Here is a 25,759-nt window from a genome sequence, read left to right as displayed (position 1 = left end):
CGGCCCCAGCCGGGCCAGCCCCTCCCCGTCCACCTCCCCCACGCTGGCCGCGGCCACCGCGGGGAGAGTTTAGAACAAAAGGCGCGAGAGGCGGGACCGGGGCGGGACAGGGGCGGGGCGGAGGCTATAAGGGGCGGTGGCCCGTCGCGGCCCAGCAGGCCCAGCAGCCCCGGGGCGGATGGCTCGGGCCGCCCGGCTCCGCGGCGCGGTCCTGCGCACCCTCCTGCTCCCGCTGCTGCTGTTGCTGCTCCCGCCGCCGCCGCTGCTAGCCTGGGCCCCGCGGCCCCCGGTGAGTGCCCTCCGCCGGTCGGCCGCTCCTCGCCGAGGGGGTGCCGGGCATGCAGGCTGGGCCCAGTGGCCGAGCCGGACCCACGGGGGCGCCCGGGGTGGCCTGGAGCGGCCCCTTACCCGAAACGCTTTCTGGGTCCCTGTGGACGTGAAAGATAGTGAGCTTCCCGTCCCTGGAGGTGTGCAAGTGGAGCCTGCGCCGGGATCGCTCAGGCTGGTGAGGCGGAACTCCACGCTAGACGCACGCCCCCTCCCAGCGTGGGGACCTGCTCCTCGGCGCCCTAGCGCCAGATGCTGGGCTGTGTGCTGGGTCAGGTAGCAGAGGGAGTGGTTACAGGGCCTCCTATTCATCGCAGGGACAAAGCCTCAGGCTGGTGTCAGCCTCCAGGTGTGTGGCCTCGATGAGCACACCTCCAAGGGTGCAGTGAGCTGGAGGATTAAGGAAGAGCTGGGAGGGCAGTACTGCGCTGGGGCAAATGGGGTCTGAGCCCGGAAGAGGTGGCACCACCTGGGCACCTACAAGTGGCAAGTTTGGGAGGTATGAAGCCAGGACAGCATGAGTGTGAGAGCTACGGGGAGGGCGTGTGTGTGCATGTGTGTGCATGTATGTGTGACAGAGAAAGTAAGAAAGAAGAGCTTAGAGTGGGCAGCGCAGACCCTCAGAAAGGAAGGGGGTGGGGAGAGAAAGGGAAGAGAGAAGAATGTGTGATCAGGAGACAAGACAGCCCCCAGGGGAGAGGGCAGCAGAGTGACTAGAGGAATGGCAGTCACGGGGTGTTGTGTGACGGCCTGTGTGTGCCCAGCTGGGGCCTCGAGGGACCACTCACAAGGGTGGCCAGGCAGAGCCCGGGCAACTGCAGGCCCACAGGCCCCTTGGACCTCAGCTGTGGCATTCAGACAGCTCAGGCCGGAATGGGAGCATTGGCAGGTGCGACAGGCAGGAGTCGTGGAATGGTCCTGTAACAGGGGAGATTTGACCAGCCCGGCCCCCTCTGTCCAGTCACACCAGCTCTGCTCTGGCCAGCCTTGCCCCATCCTGGCTGTGGGAGCAGAAGAGGATAGGATGGGTGGTTAGGAAAGGGGGGCAACTCAGTCCGGAGGCTCTACCTCTTCCCCAACTCCTCCCAGTCCCCTTGGACTTGGGGCAGAGTCCGGAATCCCTGTGGGTAGCCAGTTGACCCCCCGGGTTCAGGAATTGGAGATCTGGGTTTGAACTGTGTACCCTAGGTGAGTCCTCTTGTGTCTTAGGACCCCACCCTTCAGTCTTGATGGCGGGGGGGGGGGGGGGCGCGGGCGGATAACAGTGCCCACTGCTGGGCACTGAGGATTAAATGAGGTAATGGGAAGAGAGGGCACAGCCAGTCACGCTGGACACACACTGTCACCTGTGGCTGCCACTTTGATGCTCGTGCAGGGTCAGTCGGGGCTGGGTGTGAGCTGGGCTGTTGTCTGTCACTCTGAAGATATGCAGGGAGCATTTGGGGTCGCCTTCGCCGCGTTTATCCCCAGGCAGGCTGCCGTAGGCAGGGCCAGGAGAGCTCTGTAAATATTTATCCACCCCAGTTCGCAGCTTTCAGGGTTGATGAAAGCCCCACAGCCGGGTGGGGCCGCTGCGTTCCCTCCTGGAGCCAGCAGGGGAGGGGGGCAGTAGATGGACCTGCCTGTTGCCTGACATAACCTGGGCAGGTTGCTTGACCTCTCTGAGCCTCAGAGGGGCGTGGTGCTGCAGAAAACGGTGGGTGATGCTCCCCATTCTTTCTCACAGCCTAACAAAGTGCCCTCCTACCAGGGTCGCCTCCTGCTGATGTGGAAGGCAGAGCTGTTACTAATTATCCCCGTTGGACCAATAGCAAACTGAGGCTCAGAGAGGGGCGAAACTAGCCCGGCCTTACCCAGCAGTTTTCTGGTTTGGGGTCCTTTATCTCCCCTCTACGGGGTGCCTCCCATTTTCTAGATTGGAAGTTGACCCAGATGCTGACCCCAAGCGTGTAGCTCAACCAGGAGACAGAGTCAGCTGAGAAGTTCTTCAAGTATGTTTGACGCTGTGGTTTGGTGCCCCCAAGAGGAAGGGGGGGTGAGTGAGCTCAGTGCCCACCACAAGGCAGGCCAGGGGAGGCTCCTGACTGAGGAAGAGAAGGGAAGGCATCAGAGAAAGAAACCCTTCTCAGGAATCTGGGTTTTGGGGATAGGCCAAGAGTTGAAGAGGTGGGGGGAGGGGGGCACTCTTGCAGGGCGGGGGGGGGGGGCGGTGTGGCAGATCGAGCCCCAGGTCTAGGCCCAGCTCTTCTCTGACTTGCTGTGTGACCCTGGGCAAAGTCCTTGATCTCTCTGGGCTCTGTTTCTTCCTCTGAGAAATGCGGTGGTGCCCGCTCCCCAACCCTCCCAGGGCTGTAGACAAGGCCAGGTATGGTCTGTGCCGACCACCCCCCTCACCAAATCCCAGCAGCCTTAGGAGGATGAAGCTCGCCAATCTTAGGGATCAGCAAGGGGCTTTGTGCCGGGCCTTGCACTTAAGGTGCCTGACCCCAGGCCAGAAAAGACTGAGAAAGATGAAGTGTGGGAGGTCCGCAGGGCAAGGAGCATGTGCCCCATCCCAGTAATGGGGAAACTGAGGCCAAGAGCCATTAAATGATGGGCTCCAAATACCACATATTTGAAAGGAGACCTCGATTCTAGTGCCTCCTCACTCACTCCAAGACCAGTGAGTGTGACAGGGACAATGAGCCTGCGCCTCTGGCTTTGGGGAGACCCTGCACCAGTCACTCTTCTCTGAGCCTGCAAGCTCCCCGCTGCTAGCTGCTTATGATTTAGTCTGGTAACTCTGGGGGAGCTGGCCCCCAGGTGAGCGGCGGGAGCTGTAGCACATGTGGCGAGAGCAGATTTCTAGGCGTGGGAGGAGAGGGCCCACAGGGGCAAGGAGCTGGGCCAGGGCAGAGGCTATGGTGGGCAGTAGAGAAGGAGGGTATTGAAAGCCCTCTGCTATGGTGCCATCCCCATTGGACAGAGCATCAAAGCTAAAAGAGGGAGGGGACTTGCCCAGGGTCCCCCCATCCAGGGTGACCGTGGCATAGGACTGGGCCCTCTGACTCTCAGACTGTGGCTCTTTCTGTTGGACTGAGAGTACATGATCCAGGGGTCTGGGCACAGATCTAGAGCTTCATGGGGACAGGAGAGGAAGGGATGGTGTGTGTGTCCATTACCCACCCTCCCTCCGTGGCCGGCTGCTCCAGGCCTCACTGGAGGGCAGAGGAGATGAGAGAATTCTGCCCAGAGGTGTGATTAGAGCTGGTAGGCTGGGCTCTGGGCTGTTTGGGGCTCCCAGGGGACAACCCAGTCCTGCCCTTTCCAGGGTTGGGGGGAAGGAATCTGTTTATCCAGGAAGTCAAGGGGGCAGTGTGGGGAGGAGAAGGGGTAGGCTCTCATGGCTAGGCACACAGACCTGGGGTCCACATCCTTAAGAGACCTCACATATGTATCTTCCCCACCTTCCTGGGGGTGTGGGGGTGGAGGTTCAGCGAGCTGAACCAGAGTGCCTGGGAAGTAGCAGGTGCTTAATAATTTCCCATTCCTTCTCTTCTGTCACCAAGGTGAGGCCAGCCTGGATCCCTCCTCCAGGGGAAGGGTGGCTCCAGCCTGAAGAGCACAGCAGAGGTAGCAGGTAGGGAGTGGGTTGTGAGCACAGACAGCCTACCACCTGCCAGCTGTTACCTGGGCAAGTTGCTTAACTTCTCTGGGCTCAGTTTTCTCGTCTGAGAAATGGGGGATGATGACAGTGGAGTTAGTGAGAAATCCCATCAGGGGCTAAGAGCATGTCTGTGGAACTGTTGGTAGGGGCTAGTCTAGATACAGGTGAACTACAAGTGATAAGTACTTGACTAGCAGTAAGTCCAGTATCGACTGGAACCTACAAGCCAGTGAGGCTGGGCTCTGCCAGATAACTAACCATTCAGTAAGCAAGCTCTGAAATTAGAAAGCTGCTCCAGGCTTCTTCTCAAACCCCAGGTAGCTGTGTCCCTGGGTGTTCAGAAGACCCCTTCCTAGTGGGGTGTTCTTGGGGTTGAGTCTGGGTGACTCTGGAAGGTTGAGTTATTGATGATTCCAAAATTTGGAGACTGGGGGTGCTGGGACAATGATCAGAGTCCTGGGACGCCTAGGTCCTGGGAGAGCTGCCAGAGGCTAAGGGCGAGGGTGGAGCCTGGGTGGCCTGACTCCCACCCCATATATGGCTGTGGGGAGGCCCCAGCTGCAGAGACCAGTCAGCCCCAGACCAGACAGGCGCTTAGTCTCTAACAAACAGCATGGCTCCATGCCTCTCCAGCTTTGCATAGTATCCCTCCCTAGCCTAGCCTTTGCCTCCTGCCTGGGACACCGGAGTCCTCACCTGGCCCCACCCGTGCCCTTGCTGGGTGACCTTCAAGGGTCTCCCAACCTCCCCGAGCTTCTGCTGTTTTTAAGGCATGAGAACTGTGACCCCTGCCTTGGATGTTGCAGAGGGTGGCAGCTCGGGGTCAGAATCCCCATCTGTGGCGCTGGGGCTCCAGCAGGGCAGGGCTGGGTGGGGCTAGGCATCTGGTAATTGTCTGTTTCCCCCAGTGCATGCATGGATCAACATAGGGGAGGTATTTTCCCCATTTGTCAGGTGAGCAAATCAAGGCTGTGCTGCAGGGCTGCAGCTCTTCCACACTGGGGAGTGGTGGTGGTGGGTGTCCTGGGCAGGAGCCCATTCAGGTAACTGAAAAGGCCCGAGTTGGTGGGGGAGGGAGTGGGGGGGGGGGAGGCAAGAAGAAAGGAAGGGGAAAAAGTGTTTGCTGGGGTAGAGGCCAGTACGGGGAGCAGGAAGACTTTGGCTGGCATTTCCTGGAAAGCTTTGTAGGATCTATTCCTGGGTGAGTGTGGCGAGTAGTCAGGGGCTACACCCTGACCCAGAACTTACTGGCCCAAGGGGCTGGATAGGCAGCCCAGGCCCTCCAGGAGGGGGCAGGAAGGCAGCAGGATGCCTTGGAACAAGGCCTCAGGAAATCTGAGCCAGTCCAAGCCAAAGGGCCCTGGCGTGTGATGGCTTGCATACCTGGCCTTCAGTTTGCCCATCCACAAGGTGGGCTGGGCTTGACCATGGGTATGCTGATGGACCATGAGGACCCAGGGCCTGATCAAGCCTTTGCATCCTATCTCCTGCCCAGGATGCACCCCGCCACCACCCTGTGAGGAAGGGGCCACAGCCTTGGCATGAAGCTGCTCCCAGCAGCCTGGCCCCTGCCCCTACCGCCCAGGAGACTCCCCGGCCTGCCAGCAGCCCCAGACCTCCCCGCTGCGGTGTGCCTGACCCGCCTGATGGGCGGAGTGCCCGCAACCGCCAAAAGCGGTTCGTGCTGTCAGGTGGGCGCTGGGAAAAAACGGACCTCACCTACAGGTAGGGGCCAGCAGCTGTGGGAGCAGGCTCTAGACCTCTACCTGTGTGTCTGTGTGTGAACTGCCACCCTCTTCTGCTTCTTGACACACGCGCTGGAACTAGATCTCTGTGGTTAACAGACCTGTGTATCTACTGACCCCCGAGCCATCCATGGACCAACTCCCTAAACCCCAACTTAGATGCACACACAGACAGCACCCTACCACAGCCATGTGTGCCCACGGCGGAGGGGCAGTAGCTCTGTCAACACGTGAAAAGTCTCAGCACACAGCTGGTGGCTCCATCGACATGCGGGGCATGGCCATCAGTCACCCAGGCAGCCTCTAGTGGGGACCTAGTAAGTGCCAGGCCCTGGGACTCTGCGATAAATGAAGGAAACACGGCCTGTCCTCTTGGGGAGCTAGGCATTAACGGTGTCCTTGTGCAGACCTACCTACCATCAGAGCTTGGACTCTGTACGGGTGGGAGCAATGGTGAGTGAGCAGGACAGGTAACATTGGGAGTGATGCAGAAGCTGAGACTTCTCCTGCAGCTGGGGGTTGGCCCCGGGACAGAAGGCATGTGAAGGATGATGGTGTCACACAGATCGGAGCTCAGAAATGTCCTGGGTGGGGAACTGAAACCAAAATGGGGTCAAGGGGCCAGGGTCTCTCCACAGTGAGTGGCACAATCAGGTCTAGAAGGTGGGTCTTGGGGCTCCTGGTTCTGCATTCTTTCCACCAAATGCAGACACCTGTGTGCACCAAAGGACATACAAACCCACACAAAGATGTTCCCCTGTGGAAGAGGGACCGCAGCTGAGGCCCAGAGCACACCTGGCTTGTGTCCCACGTGCATGCATCCCCACTGAGCATCCAGGGGCAACTCCTGGCCCATCAGCCAGCAGGGGCTGTCCCAAGCGAGGCCCAGGCCCCTCCTCCTCCCTCCAGGATCCTCCGGTTCCCGTGGCAGCTGGTACGGGAGCAGGTGCGGCAGACAGTGGCAGAGGCCCTCCAGGTGTGGAGCGAGGTGACACCACTCACCTTCACCGAGGTGCATGAGGGCCATGCTGACATCATGATCGACTTTACCAGGTGAACCAGTGGCCTCAGACCCCACCGGGAAGTAGCCCCACCTGTCCGCAGCCACTGACTCTGCCCCACCCACCCGCAGGTACTGGCATGGGGACAACCTGCCATTTGATGGGCCTGGGGGCATCCTGGCTCATGCCTTTTTCCCCAAGACCCACCGAGAAGGAGATGTCCACTTCGACTATGACGAGACCTGGACTATCGGGAACAACCAGGGTATGGGGCTGGGGACCCACTTTCCAGATGGGGCAACTAAAGATCATAGTGAATGGGGACAAGTCCTTGAGCTGGGCTCTGGAGCTTGGGTGTCTTGTGGCAGGAACTTTGGGGATTGCTGAGCTATCTCCCTTTTCCAGGCACAGACCTCCTGCAGGTGGCGGCCCACGAATTTGGCCACGTGCTGGGGCTGCAGCACACGCCGGCTGCTAAGGCACTTATGTCCCCTTTCTATACCTTCCGCTACCCGCTGAGCCTCAGTCCAGATGACCGCAGGGGCATCCAGCACCTCTATGGCCGACCCCGGCCAGCCCCCACCTCCAGGCCCCCGGCTGTGGGCCCGCAGGCTGGAGTGGACACCAACGAGATTGCCCCGCTAGAGGTGAGGCTCTGCTCCCAGCTCCCTTCACCCTCTGGCCTCTGTGGCTCCAGTGCGGGCTCTTTCTCAGCCCTTCTCTCCCACGCCAGCCGGAAGCCCCACCAGATGCCTGCGAGATCACCTTTGATGCAGTCTCCACCATCCGTGGTGAGCTCTTCTTCTTCAAGGCGGGCTTCGTGTGGCGGCTGCGTGGGGGCCGGCTGCAGCCTGGCTACCCTGCGCTGGCTTCTCGTCACTGGCAGGGACTGCCCAGCCCTGTGGATGCAGCCTTCGAAGATGCCCAGGGCCACATCTGGTTCTTCCAAGGTAAGGGGGACTGGGGTGCCTGCTCAGGAGACTTCCAGGAGCCAGGAACATCATGGGCAAGGAGGGGGCCAGCCAGCCAGACATACTGGGCAGGGGAAGGGTGCCTGAAGTTTGAGGGCCAAGGGAGAGCGTGGGAGGCTCCCAGAGGAGGTGACTCTCAAGATGGGAATAGAATAGAAGGTATTACACGGTGGGCCGTGCATTAGTGCATTCAACCCTCGAAGCCATCCTGGGGGTGGGGGTGCGTGTGATTAGTATGCCTGCTCTAGAGTTGAGGTCTCTGGGGAGTAGACATGGTGAAGTGAGTCGCCTGAGGATACAGTTTGGAGACGGGAAAGCAGGGATTCGATCTAGTTCTGGCAACCCCAGAGCCTGTGCTGTAACTTTCAACCGGGAGAGACCAGAGCCTGGAACATTCTAGGTGGCAGGGACTTCAGCAACAGAGGCCCAAGCCTGCTGCGGCAAGGGTGGGGCCCAGGGACTGGTCAGAAGCACTTGTCACAGGTAGCTAAATGCCAGGGGAAGGAGTGGGAGCTCAGGAGGCCTCCTTCCCGTTTAGAATAATCTTTCGCACGTGCTACCTCCCCAGGCATGCATCACCCCAGCTTATCCCCACCGGCTCTAAATTCCCTCTGGGGAGAAGGGTGCCAAGCAGGATTACTGGGCCCGAGTGTTTTACGGACAAGGAAACCGAGGCTGGGGAAGTCCGTGGCAGTGGTGGTGGCCAGATGGGTCCACAGTGGCCGGGCGCAACAGTCAGGCAGCTCCGTTGCAGCCTCCCTTCTCTGGCAGGTGCTCAGTACTGGGTGTACAACGGCGAGAAGCCAGTCCTGGGCCCTGCACCCCTCTCTGAGCTGGGCCTGCTGGGGTCCCCCATCCAGGCCGCCTTGGCCTGGGGCCCCGAGAAGAACAAGATCTACTTCTTTGGAGGTGGAGACTACTGGCGTTTCCACCTCAGCACCCGCCGAGTGGACAGCCCTGTGCCCCGCCGGGCCACTGACTGGCGAGGGGTGCCTTCTGAGATCGACGCCGCCTTCCGGGATGCTGACGGTGCGTTGGGGTGGAGCGGCTTGTATGAGTGGTGCAAGAGCCACATCTCCCACCTGGTGGGGGCTGGGCATTAGGTCCTTATCGCAGGTCCTTTGTCCAGTGCTTTCCCCATCCACGCTCCTCCTTGTGCCAGGGCAGTGCTGTGTCCCTGTGCTGCAGATGAGAGTTATAACTGGTAAAATAATAACTGCCGCACGCTGAGGACCAATGGTGTTCTAGGCACAGCACTAAACTCCTTATGTGTCTCCTGCAGTTCTCAGAACAGCCCTCTGACATACGCTTGCTATGAAGCCAGTTTCCAGAGGGGCAAACAGAGGTTCAGGTGATGAGGTCCCTAACTGGGCCACTCAGGTGGATTGTGGGGAGCCAAGCCTCCCACCCAGGCAGTCCCTGCCTCTAACCACCAAACCACCTGGCTGGTGGCTCCCACAATCTCAAAGTACTAGAGTAGGACTGACTTGCAGTCCAGTACTTTCTCCCCTGTACCCTTAAGCTTGCTTCTGTGCTCTCCCACCTCGGGGCCTGCTGGCAGAGCAATCCTGTGTGGCTCTGGGGCTCTGGGTCACCCGCATGGTCCACCTTGCCTCAGGATGTCTGTCTATAGTCTGGCTGGCAGGTACAAGAGTAGACTGACATGGGGTGGGGTAGGGAAGGGGTATGGTAAGGGGAGGGAGACTTGCTTTCCTGGGAGGTAGGGGTTGAGTTTCTGAGACTCCAGGCATCTGTCAACCTGGACAATAGTCCAGATCAGACCTGGGGGCAGGTAGGAATCCAAAGGATGGAAAGTTCTGGAATGGCCACCCTGGAGCCTGCAGGTTTCAAGGAATGCAATGGTGGTCAAGCCCTGGCAATCTGACCTCCCCCTGTGCCTGTCCCTGAGCACATCCTGACTGGCAGGTGCAGGGCCCAGTGTCTACTCACTCCAGCCTTACCCTCCTCTCTCCTCAGGCTATGCCTACTTTCTGCGCGGTCGCCTCTATTGGAAGTTCGACCCTGTGAAGGTGAAGGCCTTGGAGGGCTTCCCCCGCCTTGTGGGCCCTGACTTCTTCGGCTGTACCGAGCCTGCCAATACTTTCCGCTAACCACGACTTCGATGCTCTCAGGGCTCCTGACCCCTGCCAGGCCACTGATATCGGATAGAAACCAGTGGCCATTTTTGTGGCTGTGGGTCCAGGCACAGGATGGAGCCTGTGTTTCCTCAGGGGGGTGGGGAGGGGGTGCTGTCACTTTGACAACTGCAGGGAGTGCCACGCAGGTCGTGGTCACCTGCCAGCAACTGTCTCAGACTGGGCAAGGAGACTCTGGCGTTACTTGAGGGTGAGGGTGGTCTCAGGCCAGCCCCACCCAACCTGTGCAGGTCACAGTCAAACCCTGCTGCCCTCAGTTTCCATCCCTGTCCTCAGGTTAGCACCTCAGCAGGGCTGGGGGAGTTGAAGCCCTCATTCTGTCCCTGCTGTGAGGTTCCTGCAGGGTGCTGGCACAGGGGGGCCCTTCTCCCTTTTCCTGAGAGGTCAGCTCTGGGTAGGTGCTTGGAATTGGCTGCCTTCTAGTTGGTGATCCTAGAGATCTGTTCCCCAGGATCCAGGCCAAAAGGTCCAGAGTCAGCTGGGGAGGTGGGGGTGTTTCCTGCTGGAGACCCCAGGCCCTGGAAGCCCCAACATACCTCAATCCTGTCTTGGGCTAGATCCTTCCCAGCCCTCATTCCAGCACTGGGACCCTCCAAAGTCATGTAAATGTGTGTACAGTGTGTACAAAGCCTTTTTTTTTTTTTTTCTACTGAGTACTGTCATTAAATATGGTTATTTTCTACTTGCCTGCCTGAGTTCTTTCTGTAACTATGAAGCCAGGAAGGGGAAAGAGCTGGGAGGTAGGAGCTGGCTCAGGACCTGCTCTGTCCTGGGAGCCAGAGTCACAGTCTACTTCACCCACCCACCCAAGCTTCTAGTCCTTGGGGCCAGCCACAATGCCTAGGGCTCCTCTTGCTCCATTCCTCCATCTTGTCTGGCTGGACACCTGGAGTGGCTTTGTAATTGATTCCAGGCTTCCCCACTCACCCCTCAAGGCAACCTCCACCAAGTGGTGGTCACGTTATCTGATCATGTCCCACCCCAGCCCCAATCCTATAATACTTTGTTTCTCACTGCTCAGGACACAGAACAAACTCAGTGGTTACCACAGCCGACCCCACCTAACTCTGAAGTGTCACCTTGCCCTGCCACTCAGCCCCATGTCTATCTTCCTAGTAGCACCTATCGCACCTGAAATTGTATTAGACTGAACCATGTGAAATTGTCAGCAGTGGGCCGCTTTTGATCTGCTGCATTGTGCAGCTGGACACACGGGGGCTTTAATGCTTTCATTAGTGTTAGCTCCACTCCCAGCTGTAAGCGCTGCAGGGCAGGGCTATCTAGTTTCACTCACCACCCCACAGCTGCGCCTGTTGTAGGCGCAAAGCGCAGTTAAGGAAGAAACGGAGAAGTCTGCCTCCGTTCCAGCTCACCGATGCCCCAGCCAAACCAAATACCACCTGGGCCTTGGAATGCTGCCAAGCCTGGGGAACCTTTGCCCACACCACTCCCCCACCCAGTGTTGTCATTCTGCCCATCTCCACAGCCGCAGGAACAGCTGTGCCCGGAAATAGGGTGTCTGCTCCTAGGATTCCTCTTATCTACTCAACTACACTGCGTTTTCCGGGTGGGGAAATTGAGGCATGAATAGCTCTGGCCTCCTACTGGCCTTAGGCCTCATTTCACTCCTCCTCCACTGGACTTAGCTCTACTCCCAGCTGTGAGGCTGGGAAAACCACGGCTTGAGTCAGGGCCTCGGTTGCTATTTTTGTCAGTGAGACGTTCTGCCCGGCAACTCCACTTGGGAAGCAGCCTGGAGGAGAAACGGGTCGTGGTTCCTTTAAAGGGCCCGAAGGGGCGCGCCCCAGCCTTTTGTTTGGGCGGCGGCGGCGGCGCGCGCGTCAGCGTCAACGCCCCGCGCATGCGCACTGAGGGCGGCCTGGTCGTCGTTTGCGGCGGCGGCTGAGGACCCCGGCGGCGGCACGAGCACCGAATCGGCCCGCCCGTCGCCTCCCAGCCTCGGCTCTCCTCAGCTCGGCACGCCCCGGCTCCTCCTCAGTCTTTCCTATCCCTCGCAGCCCGGCCCCGGCCGCCCGCCTCCGCCGCCGCAATGATGATGATGGCGCTGAGCAAGACCTTCGGGCAGAAGCCCGTCAAGTTCCAGCTGGAGGACGACGGCGAGTTCTACATGATCGGCTCTGAGGTAGCCCGCGGCGCGTCCTCGTCCTCCGGCTCCGGCCCCGCGGGAGCCTCGGGGCGGGTCTGCGCGCCGGGAACGCGCGTCTCCATTCATCGCGGCGGGCGGGCGCGCGCTCGGTGCTATAGGAAGGGGCGGGGCGGGGCCTGTTTGGCTCCGCCCCGCGCACCTCAGTGTTCTGGGTTTGCTTACAGTGTTCGCTGTGGTGGGGGGCGCCCACCGCTGCCAGGGCTTAGGGCACCGCCAGGAGCCACTGGTTCCGGCCTGAGTCGGGACAACTCCAGGCAGCCGCCAAGAAACAGGATGTGTCGGTTAGCCCCTGGGGCACCTGGGGGAGAGATTTTGAACTCTTCACCTGCATCCCTCCTCCATTGCTACATCTGGGATCCTGAAATCGCAGTTTGGAAACGGGGCTTACTGATGTCTCATCCCTCTTTGTGTTGCTTACTTTTATTTACCAGTGAGGAAATAGGGAGGAGGATGCTTGCTTTTGCGTGGATAAGGCCCCAGTCTCTGAGCTAGATCAATCCGCAGTTCAGAAGAAATTGACCCTTGAACTATCCTGAACTTACTCTGAATTTTGAGGGAGCGATTCTAAATATTTTCAGTTTTTAACCAGAAGTGACAGCATTTTGTTGAATCAGCTGGACAGCTGACTTTAGGAAAACCGTACAGTTGGTCCTTGTCTGGGAGTTTGTACTAAAAACTAAGCTTTTTTCTAGATTGCCTGCCTCACACTAGCCCTTTTTGATCCAAAAGTAATCCCCAGCTAGTGTATATTCCTTTTTTTTTTTTAATTGGGGATATGCGGTTCAGATATGCAAATATCAAGCCTTAGCATCTTTCCTATGCAATGAGATGAGTGTCAGTCCTGGAGAGCTAAAGCAGTTACAAGACGCCCGGGGTTGTTTCTCCTTGTAGCAGTGTTTGATATCGTATACCAACATTTTATTCTTGCTTTTAAAATAGGCATTTTTTTCTTCACAATTGAACATAGCATGAATGAATGGAGCCTCATGATGGTCATACTGAGGCTTTCAGGACACTGTGATTCATGGCTTGTTTTAGTTGTATCAAGTTAGGAGACCAATGTTGTCAGTAGCATCAGGACTTTACTGTCCGTTTTTCATCAACTTTTATAAAAAACAAAGGGAGGATTTATAAATCAGTTTTTCACATTACCACATCAGTGCTGCTCTTCAGACATAGCTGGGGAATTGGAGTCTGTTCTGTCTGTGTGCCATAGCTCAGAATGGTCCTTAGTGACCTGTAGGAAGCACCTAATTGCAGGATACAGGGCATTTGAGGAGTTTCCCTATGGTATTGGGCACATTGTTTAAAGAAGCCCTTACCTGGGCACCTGGATGGCTCAGTCGGTTAAGCGTCTGCCTTCAGCTCAGGTCATGATCCCAGGGTTGTGGGATCGAGACCCGCATCGGGCTCCCCGCTCTGCAGGGAGCCTGCTTCTCCCTCTGCCTCTCTCTCTCTCTCTCTCTCTCTCTCTCTCTCTGTGTGTCTCTCATGAATAAATAAATAAAATCTATAAAAAAAAGAAGAAGAAGACGCCCTTACCTCATCTAATGGACAGGAAAAGCACTCAGTTTGGCCTTGACTCTAAGTGGATGCTACTTTTGAAAAGCAAGCTTTCGTTTATTAGGTGGAGTATATTGAGAGATGGGAAGGAGGAGGCCTTGTTCTAGCCCTGCTCTGCCTTCCGGTCACTTTTCTCATGTATGTGAGAGATGCGTAGACTGGATGGTGTCTAAGATCTTCCCCGTAACACCTCTTAGTTTCTGGAAGACTAATTGTAGTCTTCTCTTTTGGCCCCGTTGAGTGAGAATTGTCCTGAGACCCAGTCTGTAGAAACCCAGATGGAAGAGAGGAGAGACGTCTGCTCTTTTGGGCCAGGCTGAACAATTGTCAGACCTCTGGAGGTCTGGGAAGGATTCAAGATCAGGAAGGTGACTTGATAACCAGTAGCTCCTGTGACAGCATTGGGTAGATGGCCTCCGGGCCTCTTCCCCCTTGGAAAACAGACATCAGATTCAGAGAGTTGGGTTGGCCATAGCCACACCCCTGGGCCACCATGCCACATCTGTGGAGCGGCTTCGGGGAGGCATCTGCAGTTGCAGCCAGCATGTGTGTTACTGTTCTCCGGCCATTTGCAGGTGGCTGTGTTTACCTGGCCAGAGTCACAGATCTGAGAGGACCCTAAGAAATCCCCACGTTCACACCTCATTTTATTTTATTTTTTTTAAAGATTTATTTACTTATTTTAGAGAGAGAAGAGCACGAACAGAGTGGGAGGGGCAGAGGAAGAGGAAGAGAGAACCTCAAGAGACTCCCTGCTCGGTGCAGAGCCCAACTCGGGGTTCAAGCTCACGACTCTGAGATCCTACTTGAGCCGAAACCAGGAGTTGGATGCTTAACCGACTGCGCCACCCAGGCGCCCCAACCTTCATTTTATGTTTGGGACACTTGGGTCCAGAGAGGTTGAAGGCTGGTTTAGGGGAAAGCCAGGAAGGCAAGCCCCGGTGTCCCAAGTTCCAAAGGGGTCTTGGGAAGGATCTAGGCGTCCTGGAGCCCTACAGGCCCTGCGAGGTACTGGTGGGGGGTATTGTTGTTAATTTCTTTACAAAAACATAGTGGAAACTATCCATTTGCCCTTGGATGGTAATGATACTCAAGCCAAATAATGCAGAGAGGGGCCTGTACCTTCTGTGTGGAGCATGAGTGACTTGCTGTGGCCACTCTTCTGTCAGGCTGTTCAGCAGCCCTGGTTGTCAATCCTAAAAATCTATGATTCGTGAAAAAGGGAGAAACACATTTTAATTTAACAGTTACAAATAAAATCTTAAAAAAAAAAAAAAATAAAAACAGGGGCGCCTGGGTGGCACAGCGGTTGGGCATCTGCCTTCGGCTCAGGGCGTGATCCCGGTGTTGCGGGATCGAGTCCCACATCAGGCTCTTCTGCTATGAGCCTGCTTCTTCCTCTCCCACTCCCCCTGCTTGTATTCCCTCTCTTGCTGGCTGTCTCTCTCTGTCAAATAAATAAATAAAATCTTTAAAAAAAAAATAATTTAACAGTTACATCATGCTGGATAGGTAAATGGAAAAAATAATAGAAAGGGTCCTCCGTGGGGCAAAGTTCAGAGTTGTTGCATGTTTGACAGATGAGTAAGGAGACCCAGGAAAGGGCTGTGCTTTCCACACGTGGCACTCAGTCTACTGACTGTCCACTGCCATGGGACCCAAGTGGTCATTTTTGCACTGTCAGTGAAATAATTGAGTTTCTTTATGAAAAGTTGGAGACTAGATTTCTTTTCATTAAGGAAGTTCTGTGAGTATCCGGTACAGACAAACTGAAGCAGTTGTTTGGGGCAGTAATGATTTATATAGCAATCTGGTGATTGCCAGTAAGTGCTTTTTAAACTCTTTGGAAAATTCCTTTGGTGTTCCGGGTTTGAGTTTTGTTACTAAACAAAGCAACAGGGGCCATGGGGGAAATTATCCTGCATCTGTCTAAAATTAAAAGACCTTTTTGGTGTTTATTACATCATAAAAATATCAAAGTCTGGTACTTAAGATAAAAGAAAGTCAAAGAGGCCTTACATTTCTGGAAAGGGCCCAGGATCTGTAGTCTAAAATCAAAATCACCGCGAGCTTCTCAGTGAGCTCTGGGGGCCTGCCTCAGAAGCGTCTGGTCAGGCCTTTCAGAACTCAGTCCTGTTGTCAGGATGCAGAAATTATGGCCCTGGCCTAGAGGGGCAGATGTGGGCCAGATGTGCACTGCTGTTGAACCCTCGATGTCAGCAGAACGTGTTTTTATGGCTGCAGGGAGCCTGGTGCCCGGAGGCTAACTTCTGTCCCTCATGTCACTCAGTTGGGCAGAGCCTCTGCATCACGACCCTCTATTGCTGCGTCGAGACGTGACCCTTGTAATGAGCCTTCTTGCTTTACTCATAGGTGGGAAACTACCTCCGTATGTTCCGAGGTTCTCTGTACAAGAGATACCCCTCGCTCTGGAGGCGACTAGCCACTGTGGAAGAGAGGAAGAAAATAGTTGCATCGTCACATGGTAAAAAAACAAAACCTAACACTAAGGGTGCGTCTTCACGAGGGTTTGTAAACCTGTTTCAAAACCACTCGCTTATGTCATGAAGATAAAACGTTTTCACTCCAGAGTGTCTTCACTGCAGCCCTGACCTTAGTGTGGCCGGGAGCATCCGAGGGGCAGGGGCGCCCCGGAGCTCGCCGCGCAGCTCGGGAGAGAAAGCGGCTCAGGGACCCCGCGGTCCCTTGTCAGGTATTTTAGCAGGGCCAGTGAGGGTGTGAGGGCGGCGGGGCCGGGGCACGAGTGGGTGCTGTGAAGACATGTTGGTCTCAAAACGTTTTAGGAATGCTGTGATGCTCTGCCATCTGCCGTGGGCGTGTCGCCATAGTCACCCTCCATGCAGCCTGAGTGGCGGGTGGTGGCCCCAGCTCCCACTCCCCTCTGGGGCTTTCACCGCTTCGCTTCCCAGAGCACATCCATCCCGTAGCACTTCGTTCTGGCAGCCGGCGTGCTAGTGCTCATGTGCATGTCCCTGCTTGGTGTGCCTGAGGTGTGCCTGGGGCGTGCTGGCCGAGCTGCCCAACCCTCGAGAGACGAGTGTGCTTTGGCAGTGGCAGCTGCGTGCAGGGCCGGAAGACGCTCTTCACGTACTCCGAGCGCTCCAGCGGGAGCGTCTCACTGTACCTTTCGGTTTGGACGCGGCGCAACGTGTGGCAGGTGGCAAACTGCTTCCACTTAGCAGTAGCGCCTTATAGAGAGCTGCCCCGAGCCTGGGTGAAGACTCTGCCTGAAGCTGTGCGTGCGTGCTGCTTGCGTGCGTGTGCACGTCCGTCTGTTCTGTTTGGTCGTGTCTGTAGGTACTGCTGTGGTCTTGACCGCTGTGGGCAAAGTAGTGGTTCTTTTAATGCAGGAGCCGGAGCTTCTTTTTTTATCTGCTGCTATAACATTGCCACTCACTCGCTTTACAAAGTCTCCTTTTTGTCCTCCCTCTGCCCCCCCCAAATGGAGCACCAGTCACTAACGCAGTGAGTTCCTAGCTTTGCTTTCACCTCCGCAAGCCTCAAGTCAAGTCTCAGTGACTCTTCTGCCTTGTGCTCTGGAGACACCTTCCCCATAACCGATTTGTTTCTCCAGGAGAAGCCAGTCTGGACGTGCAGACAGGTAGCAGCTCTTGACCGAGGTTCCCTAGAAGAGCTGTGTGTCGAGTTGCCTAGAATCTGTCCTGCTTCCCAGACAGCACGCGTTGCCTGGCACAGGGCCGGGAATTCATGTTTGGCGTGAAGCAGCTCTTTCTAACTCTCTGGGCTCTTGTTTTAAAAGAAAAGTATTTTTCATCATTCATTCCATCTCTCCACTTTGCTTCGTGTCGTGGATGGCCGTGGTGTCAGACCTCTTCCCACTGGTGGTATTGCTCTGGAGCCTTCCTTCCCTCCGCTCCCTGAGAGGACCTGTTGGCTGTGCCGCGCTGTAGCTGCTGCTGCTGCCCTTTGCGCTCCCTCCGTGCCCTCTCGGAGGGCAGTGCGAGCCAGTCCTCTGGGAGTGTTTACTCAGTAGGACCGCAAAAGCACTCAGTCCAGATTGCCCTTTTGGAAGAGGCCAGTGTTTAGCAGTAGTAAGGTTGACACCTGCTTTTCCCTCCTCGTGCATGTGAGGACCTCGATGTGCTGCATCTACTGGCTGCTGCTCCTCGCTGCCCGGCCAGCAGGGTGACCACAGCGACGTCTCTGCTTACAGATCACGGGTACACGACCCTGGCCACCAGCGTGACGCTGTTAAAAGCCTCAGAGGTGGAAGAGATTCTGGACGGCAATGACGAGAAGTACAAGGCAGTGTCCATCAGCACGGAGCCCCCCACCTACCTCAGGTAGTGCACCCCTGGCCAGGGCATGTTCTCGGGACGACACCCACAGATATTTTGCTCATACTCCAGAACTTTCAGTTGAACTGAAAGATACATGTATTTGAGAATGAGAGAGAGGGCGTGCACAAGTGTGCGCGTGCACATCAGGGCGTGGGGTGGGGCAGAGGGAGAAGGAGAGAGAGTCTTTTTTAAGCAGACTCCCTGCTGAGCACAGAGCCAGATGCCTGCTCGATCTCAGGACCTGAGTGGAAACCAGGAGTCAGAAGCTCAACTGACTGCGCCACCCCAGCGCCCCTGAACCAAAATACTTTGAAACACTTCACCACTGTGTTTACAAATCCTTTTAACCAGGTTTCCAAGTTTCTTCTGTATCTTTGGAATTTCTAAGAAGCATAAACTGAGTCTTGGGTTCTGGAAAGTCATTAAGAATGCTTTGAAAGTGAGACTAATCTGTTCGAAAAATGAGTGGTCCAGATAAATTCACAAAAGAAACGAAAAATAGATTTTAAGATTTATTCTTTTATTTTAGAGAGAAGACAGAGTGCGTGCGTGCAAGCCTTGGTGGGGGGGAGGAAGAGGGAGAGAGAGATCTCAGGCAGACTGTGCAGAGTGGGGGGAGGGGCTTGAACCCCATGACCCTGGGATCATGACCCCAGCGGAAACCAAGAGTTGGGCCCTCAACCGACTGAGCCACCGAGGCGCCTGTGAACAATAGATTTTAATGTATAAGCTTAGAACGTTTGAAAGAGTACAGTAATAATTAGGTAAGTAATTGGAAGGTGGTTACATTATAGAGTCTGTTCATTCAGATTTATTTTTTAATTTTGTATCTTGTTTTTCATTTTCATGGGTAGTTTTATTTGGTTTTATTCATTCAGATTTATAAGAGAAACCTGGATACCCCAGTAGCTAAATAGGTAAAGAGTGGGCCCCCCTGGAAGCACAAGGAGTAAACAAACAGAGGAGACGATGTTTGTCCTTGGGTAATATTAAGAATTCAAAGTAAAACAAGTGAACAACTAGTGATGTAAAGAATCAGGGAAGGTAGGCTAGAGGGGGCGCACTCAGGCACCCTGCAGAGGCTTCGTACAAGGCTGAGGTGATGACACCAAACCTGTTCTCGTTCTCTAGCCCATCATGTCACCCCTGGGAATGTGTCCCAGACGAATAATTTAAAAGACCACTACCACCAGCGGCAACCATCGTGTGCACCGAGAGGCACTTAGTAGCGTCGTGAGTAATAATGGCCAGTGTGGAGCCACTTGAGCATCCAGCCTCAGGGAGAGGCTGAGCGAGAGAACGTGCAGCCAGCTGAGTAGACTAGGGTATGACAGGCTAGGATATAGACCAGGACAGACTATATCCTCGAACCAGATAGACTGGGATATAGGTAACTGTTTAGGTCATAATGAAATAGACTCTGCGGCAACCAGAAACATAGTTCTCATGAGTGAGCTGTGCAGCTCTTGTTACCCTCTCAGCTCTCAAGAACACATGCATTTAGATGCACAAAACCCCGGGGTACGGGTTATTGTTTTGAGTGATGTGGTTATGGAAAAATCATTCCTTTCCAGATATTCTTTCAACTTTACTATTGGGTCGTTTTTATAATCCTCCCCCTACCCCCACCTAAAAGTGACACACATCCCGCTTGGCCAGCTTTAGAGATGTGTGCTCTTCGGATTCCTCTTTCCCCGAGGATGTGGTTAAGAACATAAGGATGGCTAGACTTTCCTAGGGAAGTGGCAGAAGGAAATTATGTGCATATGGCTGGGGCTTTCGAGTCTGCACATGTCAGCCGGGAACCTTTTATGGGGCAGTAAACACTTCTTGATGATCATGTCATATGAGGAACAGCTGAGGCAGTGGAGTACTGTAGTTACCCCAGAGCCCGAAACTGCTGGGAGGGGGGCCCTTGGGTGGCTTCGTCGGTTAACTGGCCAACTCGTGATCTCAGCTCAGATCCAGATCTCAGGGTCGGGAGTTCCAGCCCCACATCGGGCTCCATGCCAGGCATGGCCTACTTAAAAAAACAACAGCAACAACAAAACTGCCTGGAGGGTTGGGAGTAGAGGTTGAGTGAAGCTGCTTTCTTCGGCTTCTGTGCTCAGGAAGTGCCTTCCCACTGCCCAGTCACCTCCACAGGAGGACTGGCACCTCCCCTCCTTGTCACTGGACAGGTTGGGCAGAGGCTGGATGCCCCCCCTTGGGCAGACCTATGTGTGGCAGAAGAAAGGTCGAGTCCCGTGAGCCAGATTCTCGGATTTGGTGTATGGCTTACTTGCTGTGTGGGAGACAGGACTTGCACGTGAGACAGCTGCCTGACAGAGCAGCCCAGCCCTGGGAATGAACGAGATCTCTACTGAGATAAGGCAGGATTTTTCGGGCGGAGGGGGAGCCTCAATGCCAAAACCGTAGGAGGCCCGGGAAAGAGGTGGAGGTCTCGACCTGAGGTTCCCAAGTACAGGCGCAGCTGCACCAGCATCACGCAGGGAAGTTGTAAGGAACCTGTGTTCCTGGGCCCTCCTCAGAGATGGGGGTCCCTTCACATGGGTGGACTCAGAGATTTCCTACCAGAAATTTTGCACTCTCACGTGAGTTTGTGCAGCCAGGATTTGAAACCACTGGCCCCAATGGACTGTGGTAGGGGACCCCAGTCTTGCTGTCCCAGCTGTAAGCCCTGCACATGTTCTCCTTTTCCCAGGTCTCTGGTATGTGGTAAGGCCGGTCATCAGTTCAGAGTAAGACATGGGTATGGAAGACTTGATAGAGTCCCAGCCGAGTTGGTACTGTACATCTCTCCCTGCCCCCAGCCTCGGAAAAGGGGCACTCTGGAACCGCAGCATCAGAGGCGCAAGTGGCCCCAGCTTTAGAAAAGGAAAGAGTCAAAGGGCCCGGGAGGTCATGTCCACTGCTTCTGTCCTTCATCACCCCATGGAAAGAAGGACTGCCAGCCGCGTCTCCCCGCCCCTTCTGTGAGGATATGAGGGGAGGGAAGTCGAGCAGTTGTGTCATGTTCTCTGAACTGTAGCACACAGTTACCGAAGCAGATGTGGTGCGGGCGTTGGGGATGTAAAAGCAAATGACACACAGTTGCTTCCCTCACGTTGCTCAGATTCACTAGGGAAGGTGGCCCTGAGGATGATAAAGTGAGACACCGGGCAAAGTGGGAACCCGAGCACTTGTCTTTCAAACCAACGCAGCTCTGGAGCCTCGATTTAAAATAGCCGTTTGGTATTTTCCTAGTAGTAAGAGGAACCTGTAATTCGCAAAGAAGACTGAGCTCTTTATGGTATGGTACTTAAATTACTTTGAGCCTCACTTTCCAGAAAGTTTTTACTAACACAGCTTCTCATCAGCCCTACTGGTCTGGAAACCTGGAAGCCAGAAGCATTGCCTTGTCCATCTCAAGCTGGCCTGTGTATCTAAAACAACAGTCTGATCTTGTCTCTGCCTTCTTCAAACTCCTTGGGGACTCCTAGCCACCTGCTGAGTGCAGTCGGTTCTCATGGAGCATGCTAGCCCCTGGGATCGGGACCCTCTCCATGTCCCTCCTCTCCAGCCCCAGCTAAGCCCACAACCTATCCGAGCCTCCTCTCTTCCGCCACCTATGCACTTCTGGAAATGCCCTCCCCTTTCCAGTTATTCCCCTCTCCCACTCCCAGTAAGCCTCAACTCAGTGTGTAAGGCTCCACTCCAGGGTATGCTGCCCTGGGAAGCCGTAGCCTCATGCGCATTCCCTGCAGAGGGGATAGTGCTTCCATGGAGTCATGCCTAGCACATACCGTGTTATCCTGCGACCGTGCGCTGGGCTGGGCACTGTTCTGCTGTGTCTGGGGCCCCTCTGCACCCTTCCCCTAGCCCGGGTACCTCTGAATGGGTGCCAGTAGGAGCCTGAGGAGTAGACACGTGCAGAATTCGAGGTGCTTAGGGGTCCCCACAGGGTCCTGGAGTCCAGCAGGGGTGCATTGGGTGTCCGTTGACCATGACTTGGAGCCTGATGGCCAGTAGTGGGCTCCTAGACTGAGCAGAGGCATTTTTTGCATCTCCCCAGGGAACAGAAAGCCAAGAGGAACAGCCAGTGGGTGCCCACCCTGCCCAACAGCTCCCACCACCTGGACGCTGTGCCCTGCTCCACGACCATCAACAGGAACCGCATGGGCCGGGACAAGAAGAGAACCTTCCCTCTGTGGTGAGCATGCCTCACCCCCCCACACACACAGATTTGAAGTTTTAGCCTCTTCCCTCTACCTTGACCTTCTGTTACCTAAAACATTATGCTCCCTTCTCGAAACTGTTCCCTCTCGGATTCCGGGACAGCCGGTTTCCGGCTTGCTCCAGCCCCCGGGCTCTGCCTGCTTTAGTCTCGTTTCACTCTCCTGTGTCCCCGGTGCCTCCAGTGGTGCTCCCGAAGGTGCAGCCCGTGGATCTTTGCTTGTGATTTCAGACACCATTCCACTGAGACCACTGTTAGCTGGGTGGCTTAAAACAACGCAAATCTATTTCTCACAGTTCTGCGGGCAGGAGTTTCAGTGCAGCAAAATCAGGGTGTTGGCCAGACCCCACTCCCTCTGGAGGCTCTTGGGGGGGAGGCTGTTCCTGCCTCTTCTGGCCTTGGGTGGCTGCCGGCATTCCTTGGCTTTGCTTGTGGTTGCATCACCAGTTTGCGCCTCAGTGGGTCACAGAGCTCCTCTTGTGTGCGCGTGAAATCGCCCTGTCTTTTGAGAGTATGCTTGTGGTGTGATTCAAGGTTACTTGCCGCATCTCCTCTTACGATCCTTAATTACATTTGTAAGTCCCCTCCCCCCTTTGCCATATAATGGTCACAGGTTCTAGGGATTAGGACTAGATATCTTTGGGGAGGTATTTTTTTCAAGTTTCCACCCCTGCTTTCTTCTCTGCAGCCCGGCCTCACCCCTACATGCTGTCCTCGGGTGTCTGTCACACACTGCTTGCAGACTTGTCCAGCCCAGGACACGGTAATCCCATCCTTCCTGTGCTCAGGCCCAAACCCCAGAACTCTTCCTCCTTCTTATGCCACAGAGCTAGTCTCAGCAGATTTGTGACTTCTCAGCCTTCCAAGTGTCCGGAACTGGACCACCCTTGGCCAGCTCCCCCTCAGGTGTGCGCTCCCTCACCCAGGGCAGATGGCACCACTCCTGTCGCAGGTCTTCCAGATAGCCCGTCACGTGTCCGCCAGGGCTGGAGTCCTCATAGTGGCCGCCGCTCTCTGGCTTCCTCTCTTGCCCCCCTCACTCTCCCTCAGGCACATGAGCCTCTGCACTGCTTTCAGAGCCACCCAGAAGCTTCTGCCCTTGTTCCCTCTGCTGAGAGCTCACTCCTTGCCAGCGTCTCTGCATGGCTGACCCCTTCTCCCTCTTCCTTCCCTTTTTCCCCTTCCTTCCCTTCACTATCTGAATGTCACTTTCTCAGAGCTGTTTCCCCCTCTTTAGAATGGCCACTCCTGTCCCTTTCCCTGTCCGCGCTTCCAGAGCATTGGTGTCTGGCATGCAGTGTGTTTTCCTCATTTGTTTGTCTGTCATCTGTGCCCCACTTGTTAGCAGGTCTCAGCCCTCTGTATTCCCCAGACACCTTTAGGGTCCCCTTACTGCCCGTCATCCCCCCATACCCCTCACCATCCCAACCTGTTCCCTCTTTGTCTGCCTTAAATGCAGATGTGACCGTGGAACCGCTTTGCTCTGGGTTCTGGGGCTCCCTCAGGGTAGAGGCTGGATTCCGTAGCCTGAGCATGGGTACTTGGACACCCTGTAGCTTCTCTGTGTCCCCCATGCTGCTCCCAAACTGCACCCCACTCCAGTGCTCTGGCCCTTGCTCCCTCAACAGCTCCTCACCGTTCCTGCCCCTTGGCTTTTCCTCTTCTGGAAATACCCTTCCTATCCTATAGTTTTCTGTGAAAGTTCTGCCTGCTTCCGGGCTTAATCTCCTTTCCTTTGGGGTACGTCAGGGTCATATTCCGCTGCCCAAGGCTGCAACTCCCTCTCCCTTCCCTGTGTGTCCTTGAAATGTGGAGCTCTGCCCCTGTGGCTGCAGGACCCCTGCTGGCTCATCTCTGCTGGGTCAGCCCTTAGTTGACAAGTCGCCATAAGAAGTGGGCTTCTCCCCTCTGGCCAGATTCGCAATGACCAGCAGTGCAGAGAGGGAGGCCCTGAGCGTGGAGACCCACAGCACCCCTTGCTGACTTTGCTGCCACTTCACTTCCAGCTTTGATGACCACGACCCAGCTGTGATCCATGAGAACGCATCCCAGCCTGAGGTGCTGGTCCCCATCCGGCTGGACATGGAGATCGATGGGCAGAAGCTACGAGATGCCTTTACTTGGAACATGAATGGTATGTAGGCTGTTGGGCTCTGTGCAGCCCAGGCCCGCTGTGGTGTTAAACAGTCCTTTTTCTTACCTACTGCTCGTTGGGATCCTGGACTCTGAACTCGACATTCAGAGCTTCATGGCATAGATTGGGAGGGTGTGGACTCTGGGTTCAAATTCTGCTTCTGCCTCTGTTTCCTGTGGGTTGGGCACCTGAGCCTCAGGTTCCTTCCTCTCCTAGTGAGCTTGGGCGGGTCAGGGGACAGTCATGATGCAGGCTGTCTGTCCACAGAGCTCAATGATGACCTTGCTGCTGCTTAGACCAGTTCGGCCACATGGCCCTCCATGCAGCTCCCATCAGCCCTGTCCACTCCTCTGGTCTTTCATCATGCTGCTTGTGCGTGCTCGTACCTCTCCCATGAGATCTGCCCTCTCTCTGTCTGTTCTTCCTCTTCCCATCCTCGCTCTATAAGTCCTGGGTCAGGTGCCTGCTCTTCCCTGGCTCCCAGAGTCTGAGCATGACTCCGTGCAAATGAGCAAGCAAAAGCCTAAGAGCCGTTCGCCAGAGCATTTCATCTTAATCCCATCCAGGAAGGAGGATTGCACCTGTGTTTATTTTTTCTTTATTGTTTTCCTGAATCTCTCAGACTTTTTGCAACAGATTATTTATATTCAGACCAAAACCAAACAACAACAATGAAAAAAACCCCAGCGAGTATCATTTTTAAATGAAGAAAAGTTGAGAATCCCCAGAATCACACCGTTCCTACTAAGAGTTTCCCTGCCAGTCATTGCATGTGCAAACATATTTAACAGAGTCGTAGTTACAGCGCAAGTATAATTTTATTTTTTTCATTTATAAGTATCTTCCTGGTTTCTTTGATTTTCATAATTGGCGCACAGTTTTCTGATGAGTTGTAATGCCTCTGTTTGCTAAAACTCCTTCCACTATTAGACGTTTCCATGGCAGAGAACATAATCGCTTACAACTTTTTTTCTCCCGAAGGGGATTTCCTCAGGAACGTGTGTAGCTGTTGATACATGGTTGCCTTGAACTTTCTAGAGGGATTAGGTTGCTTCCTTTGGTCATCTCCTGGTACTTGATGTGCCAGGCCTGAGTCCAAGGGCCTCTGCCCAGCTTTGGGAACAAGGCCTGAGAGCCGGGTGCCTGTCCTCCAGGGCCCACAGGTTAGCTGGTGAGCGAGGATATGGCCAAGGGGAGATATGGTGAGGGGTTCCAGGAGGTTGTAATGAGCGTAGACAGGGCAGGTATGGTGCATGGTGATGCTCCAACATGGGAACAGGACGGCTGATGAGCACCGGCCATGGCCAGTGCACATCCTCCGTTACACCGGTCCCTGCTTATCTCAGCTGGCATGTGTTAGAGTTCATTGTTAATTCATCTTTCACTCTCCCCATTTAAACCCCTTGAGGTCAGGGAGCTTGTTTTTTATCACTGCCTTTTTTTTTTTTTTTTTTGGTGAGAGAGAGAGTGTGAGAGATCACGGAGGGAGAAGCAGACTCGCTGCTGAGCAG

The 25,759-nt window shown here is 55.2% G+C and overlaps 2 protein-coding genes across 11 annotated transcripts in view; both read left to right on the top strand.

The window, feature by feature from the left end:
* The first annotated feature begins 143 nt into the window (after positions 1 to 143).
* On the top strand, positions 144 to 10,528 carry MMP11 (matrix metallopeptidase 11). 5 transcript variants are annotated; one of them, XM_026487910.4, is made up of 8 exons: positions 144 to 289; positions 5,469 to 5,698; positions 6,628 to 6,771; positions 6,851 to 6,984; positions 7,125 to 7,366; positions 7,453 to 7,669; positions 8,462 to 8,719; positions 9,668 to 10,528. In XM_026487910.4, the coding sequence occupies exons 1-8, from the start codon at positions 179 to 181 to the stop codon at positions 9,799 to 9,801; spliced, it is 1,470 nt and encodes a 489-aa protein (XP_026343695.1). In that variant the 5' UTR covers positions 144 to 178; the 3' UTR covers positions 9,802 to 10,528. The 5 variants fall into 5 exon arrangements, with proteins under 5 accessions (XP_026343695.1, XP_048077490.1, XP_026343697.1 ...); XM_048221533.2 differs by having other exon boundaries at positions 8,259 to 8,719; XM_026487912.4 differs by lacking the exon at positions 5,469 to 5,698 and adding an exon at positions 3,876 to 3,946.
* Positions 10,529 to 11,697: 1,169 nt separating this feature from the next.
* The window catches only part of SMARCB1 (SWI/SNF related, matrix associated, actin dependent regulator of chromatin, subfamily b, member 1), a 36,364-nt gene continuing 22,302 nt past the window's right edge, over positions 11,698 to 25,759 (top strand). Inside the window, exons 1-6 of one of the 6 annotated variants that reach the window (XM_057305797.1) lie at positions 11,698 to 11,989; positions 15,950 to 16,088; positions 17,772 to 17,901; positions 21,953 to 22,090; positions 22,803 to 22,877; positions 24,121 to 24,248. In XM_057305797.1, coding sequence (XP_057161780.1) covers positions 11,897 to 11,989; positions 15,950 to 16,088; positions 17,772 to 17,901; positions 21,953 to 22,090; positions 22,803 to 22,877; positions 24,121 to 24,248 — 703 coding nt within the window. In that variant the 5' untranslated portion in view covers positions 11,698 to 11,896. The remainder of the gene's footprint in view (positions 11,990 to 15,949; positions 16,089 to 17,771; positions 17,902 to 21,952; positions 22,091 to 22,802; positions 22,878 to 24,120; positions 24,249 to 25,759) is intronic. The other 5 variants (XM_057305796.1, XM_057305795.1, XM_057305798.1 and 2 more) reach the window with 5 other exon arrangements.

The sequence above is a fragment of the Ursus arctos genome, unplaced genomic scaffold, assembly GCF_023065955.2.
Source record: "Ursus arctos isolate Adak ecotype North America unplaced genomic scaffold, UrsArc2.0 scaffold_34, whole genome shotgun sequence".
NCBI lineage: Eukaryota > Metazoa > Chordata > Mammalia > Carnivora > Ursidae > Ursus > Ursus arctos.
Note: the sequence above shows the minus strand (reverse complement) of the source record. Positions and strands in the feature narration are given on the sequence as shown.

Bases quoted from the DNA above. Each gene is read 5' to 3' on its own strand.
- MMP11 (XM_048221533.2), top strand. From the start codon at position 179: ATGGCTCGGGCCGCCCGGCTCCGCGGCGCGGTCCTGCGCACCCTCCTG. The intron at 290-5,468 runs GTGAGTGCCCTC...TCTCCTGCCCAG, and splicing joins CCTGGGCCCCGCGGCCCCCG to GATGCACCCCGCCACCACCC. The intron at 6,985-7,124 runs GTATGGGGCTGG...TCCCTTTTCCAG, and splicing joins GACTATCGGGAACAACCAGG to GCACAGACCTCCTGCAGGTG.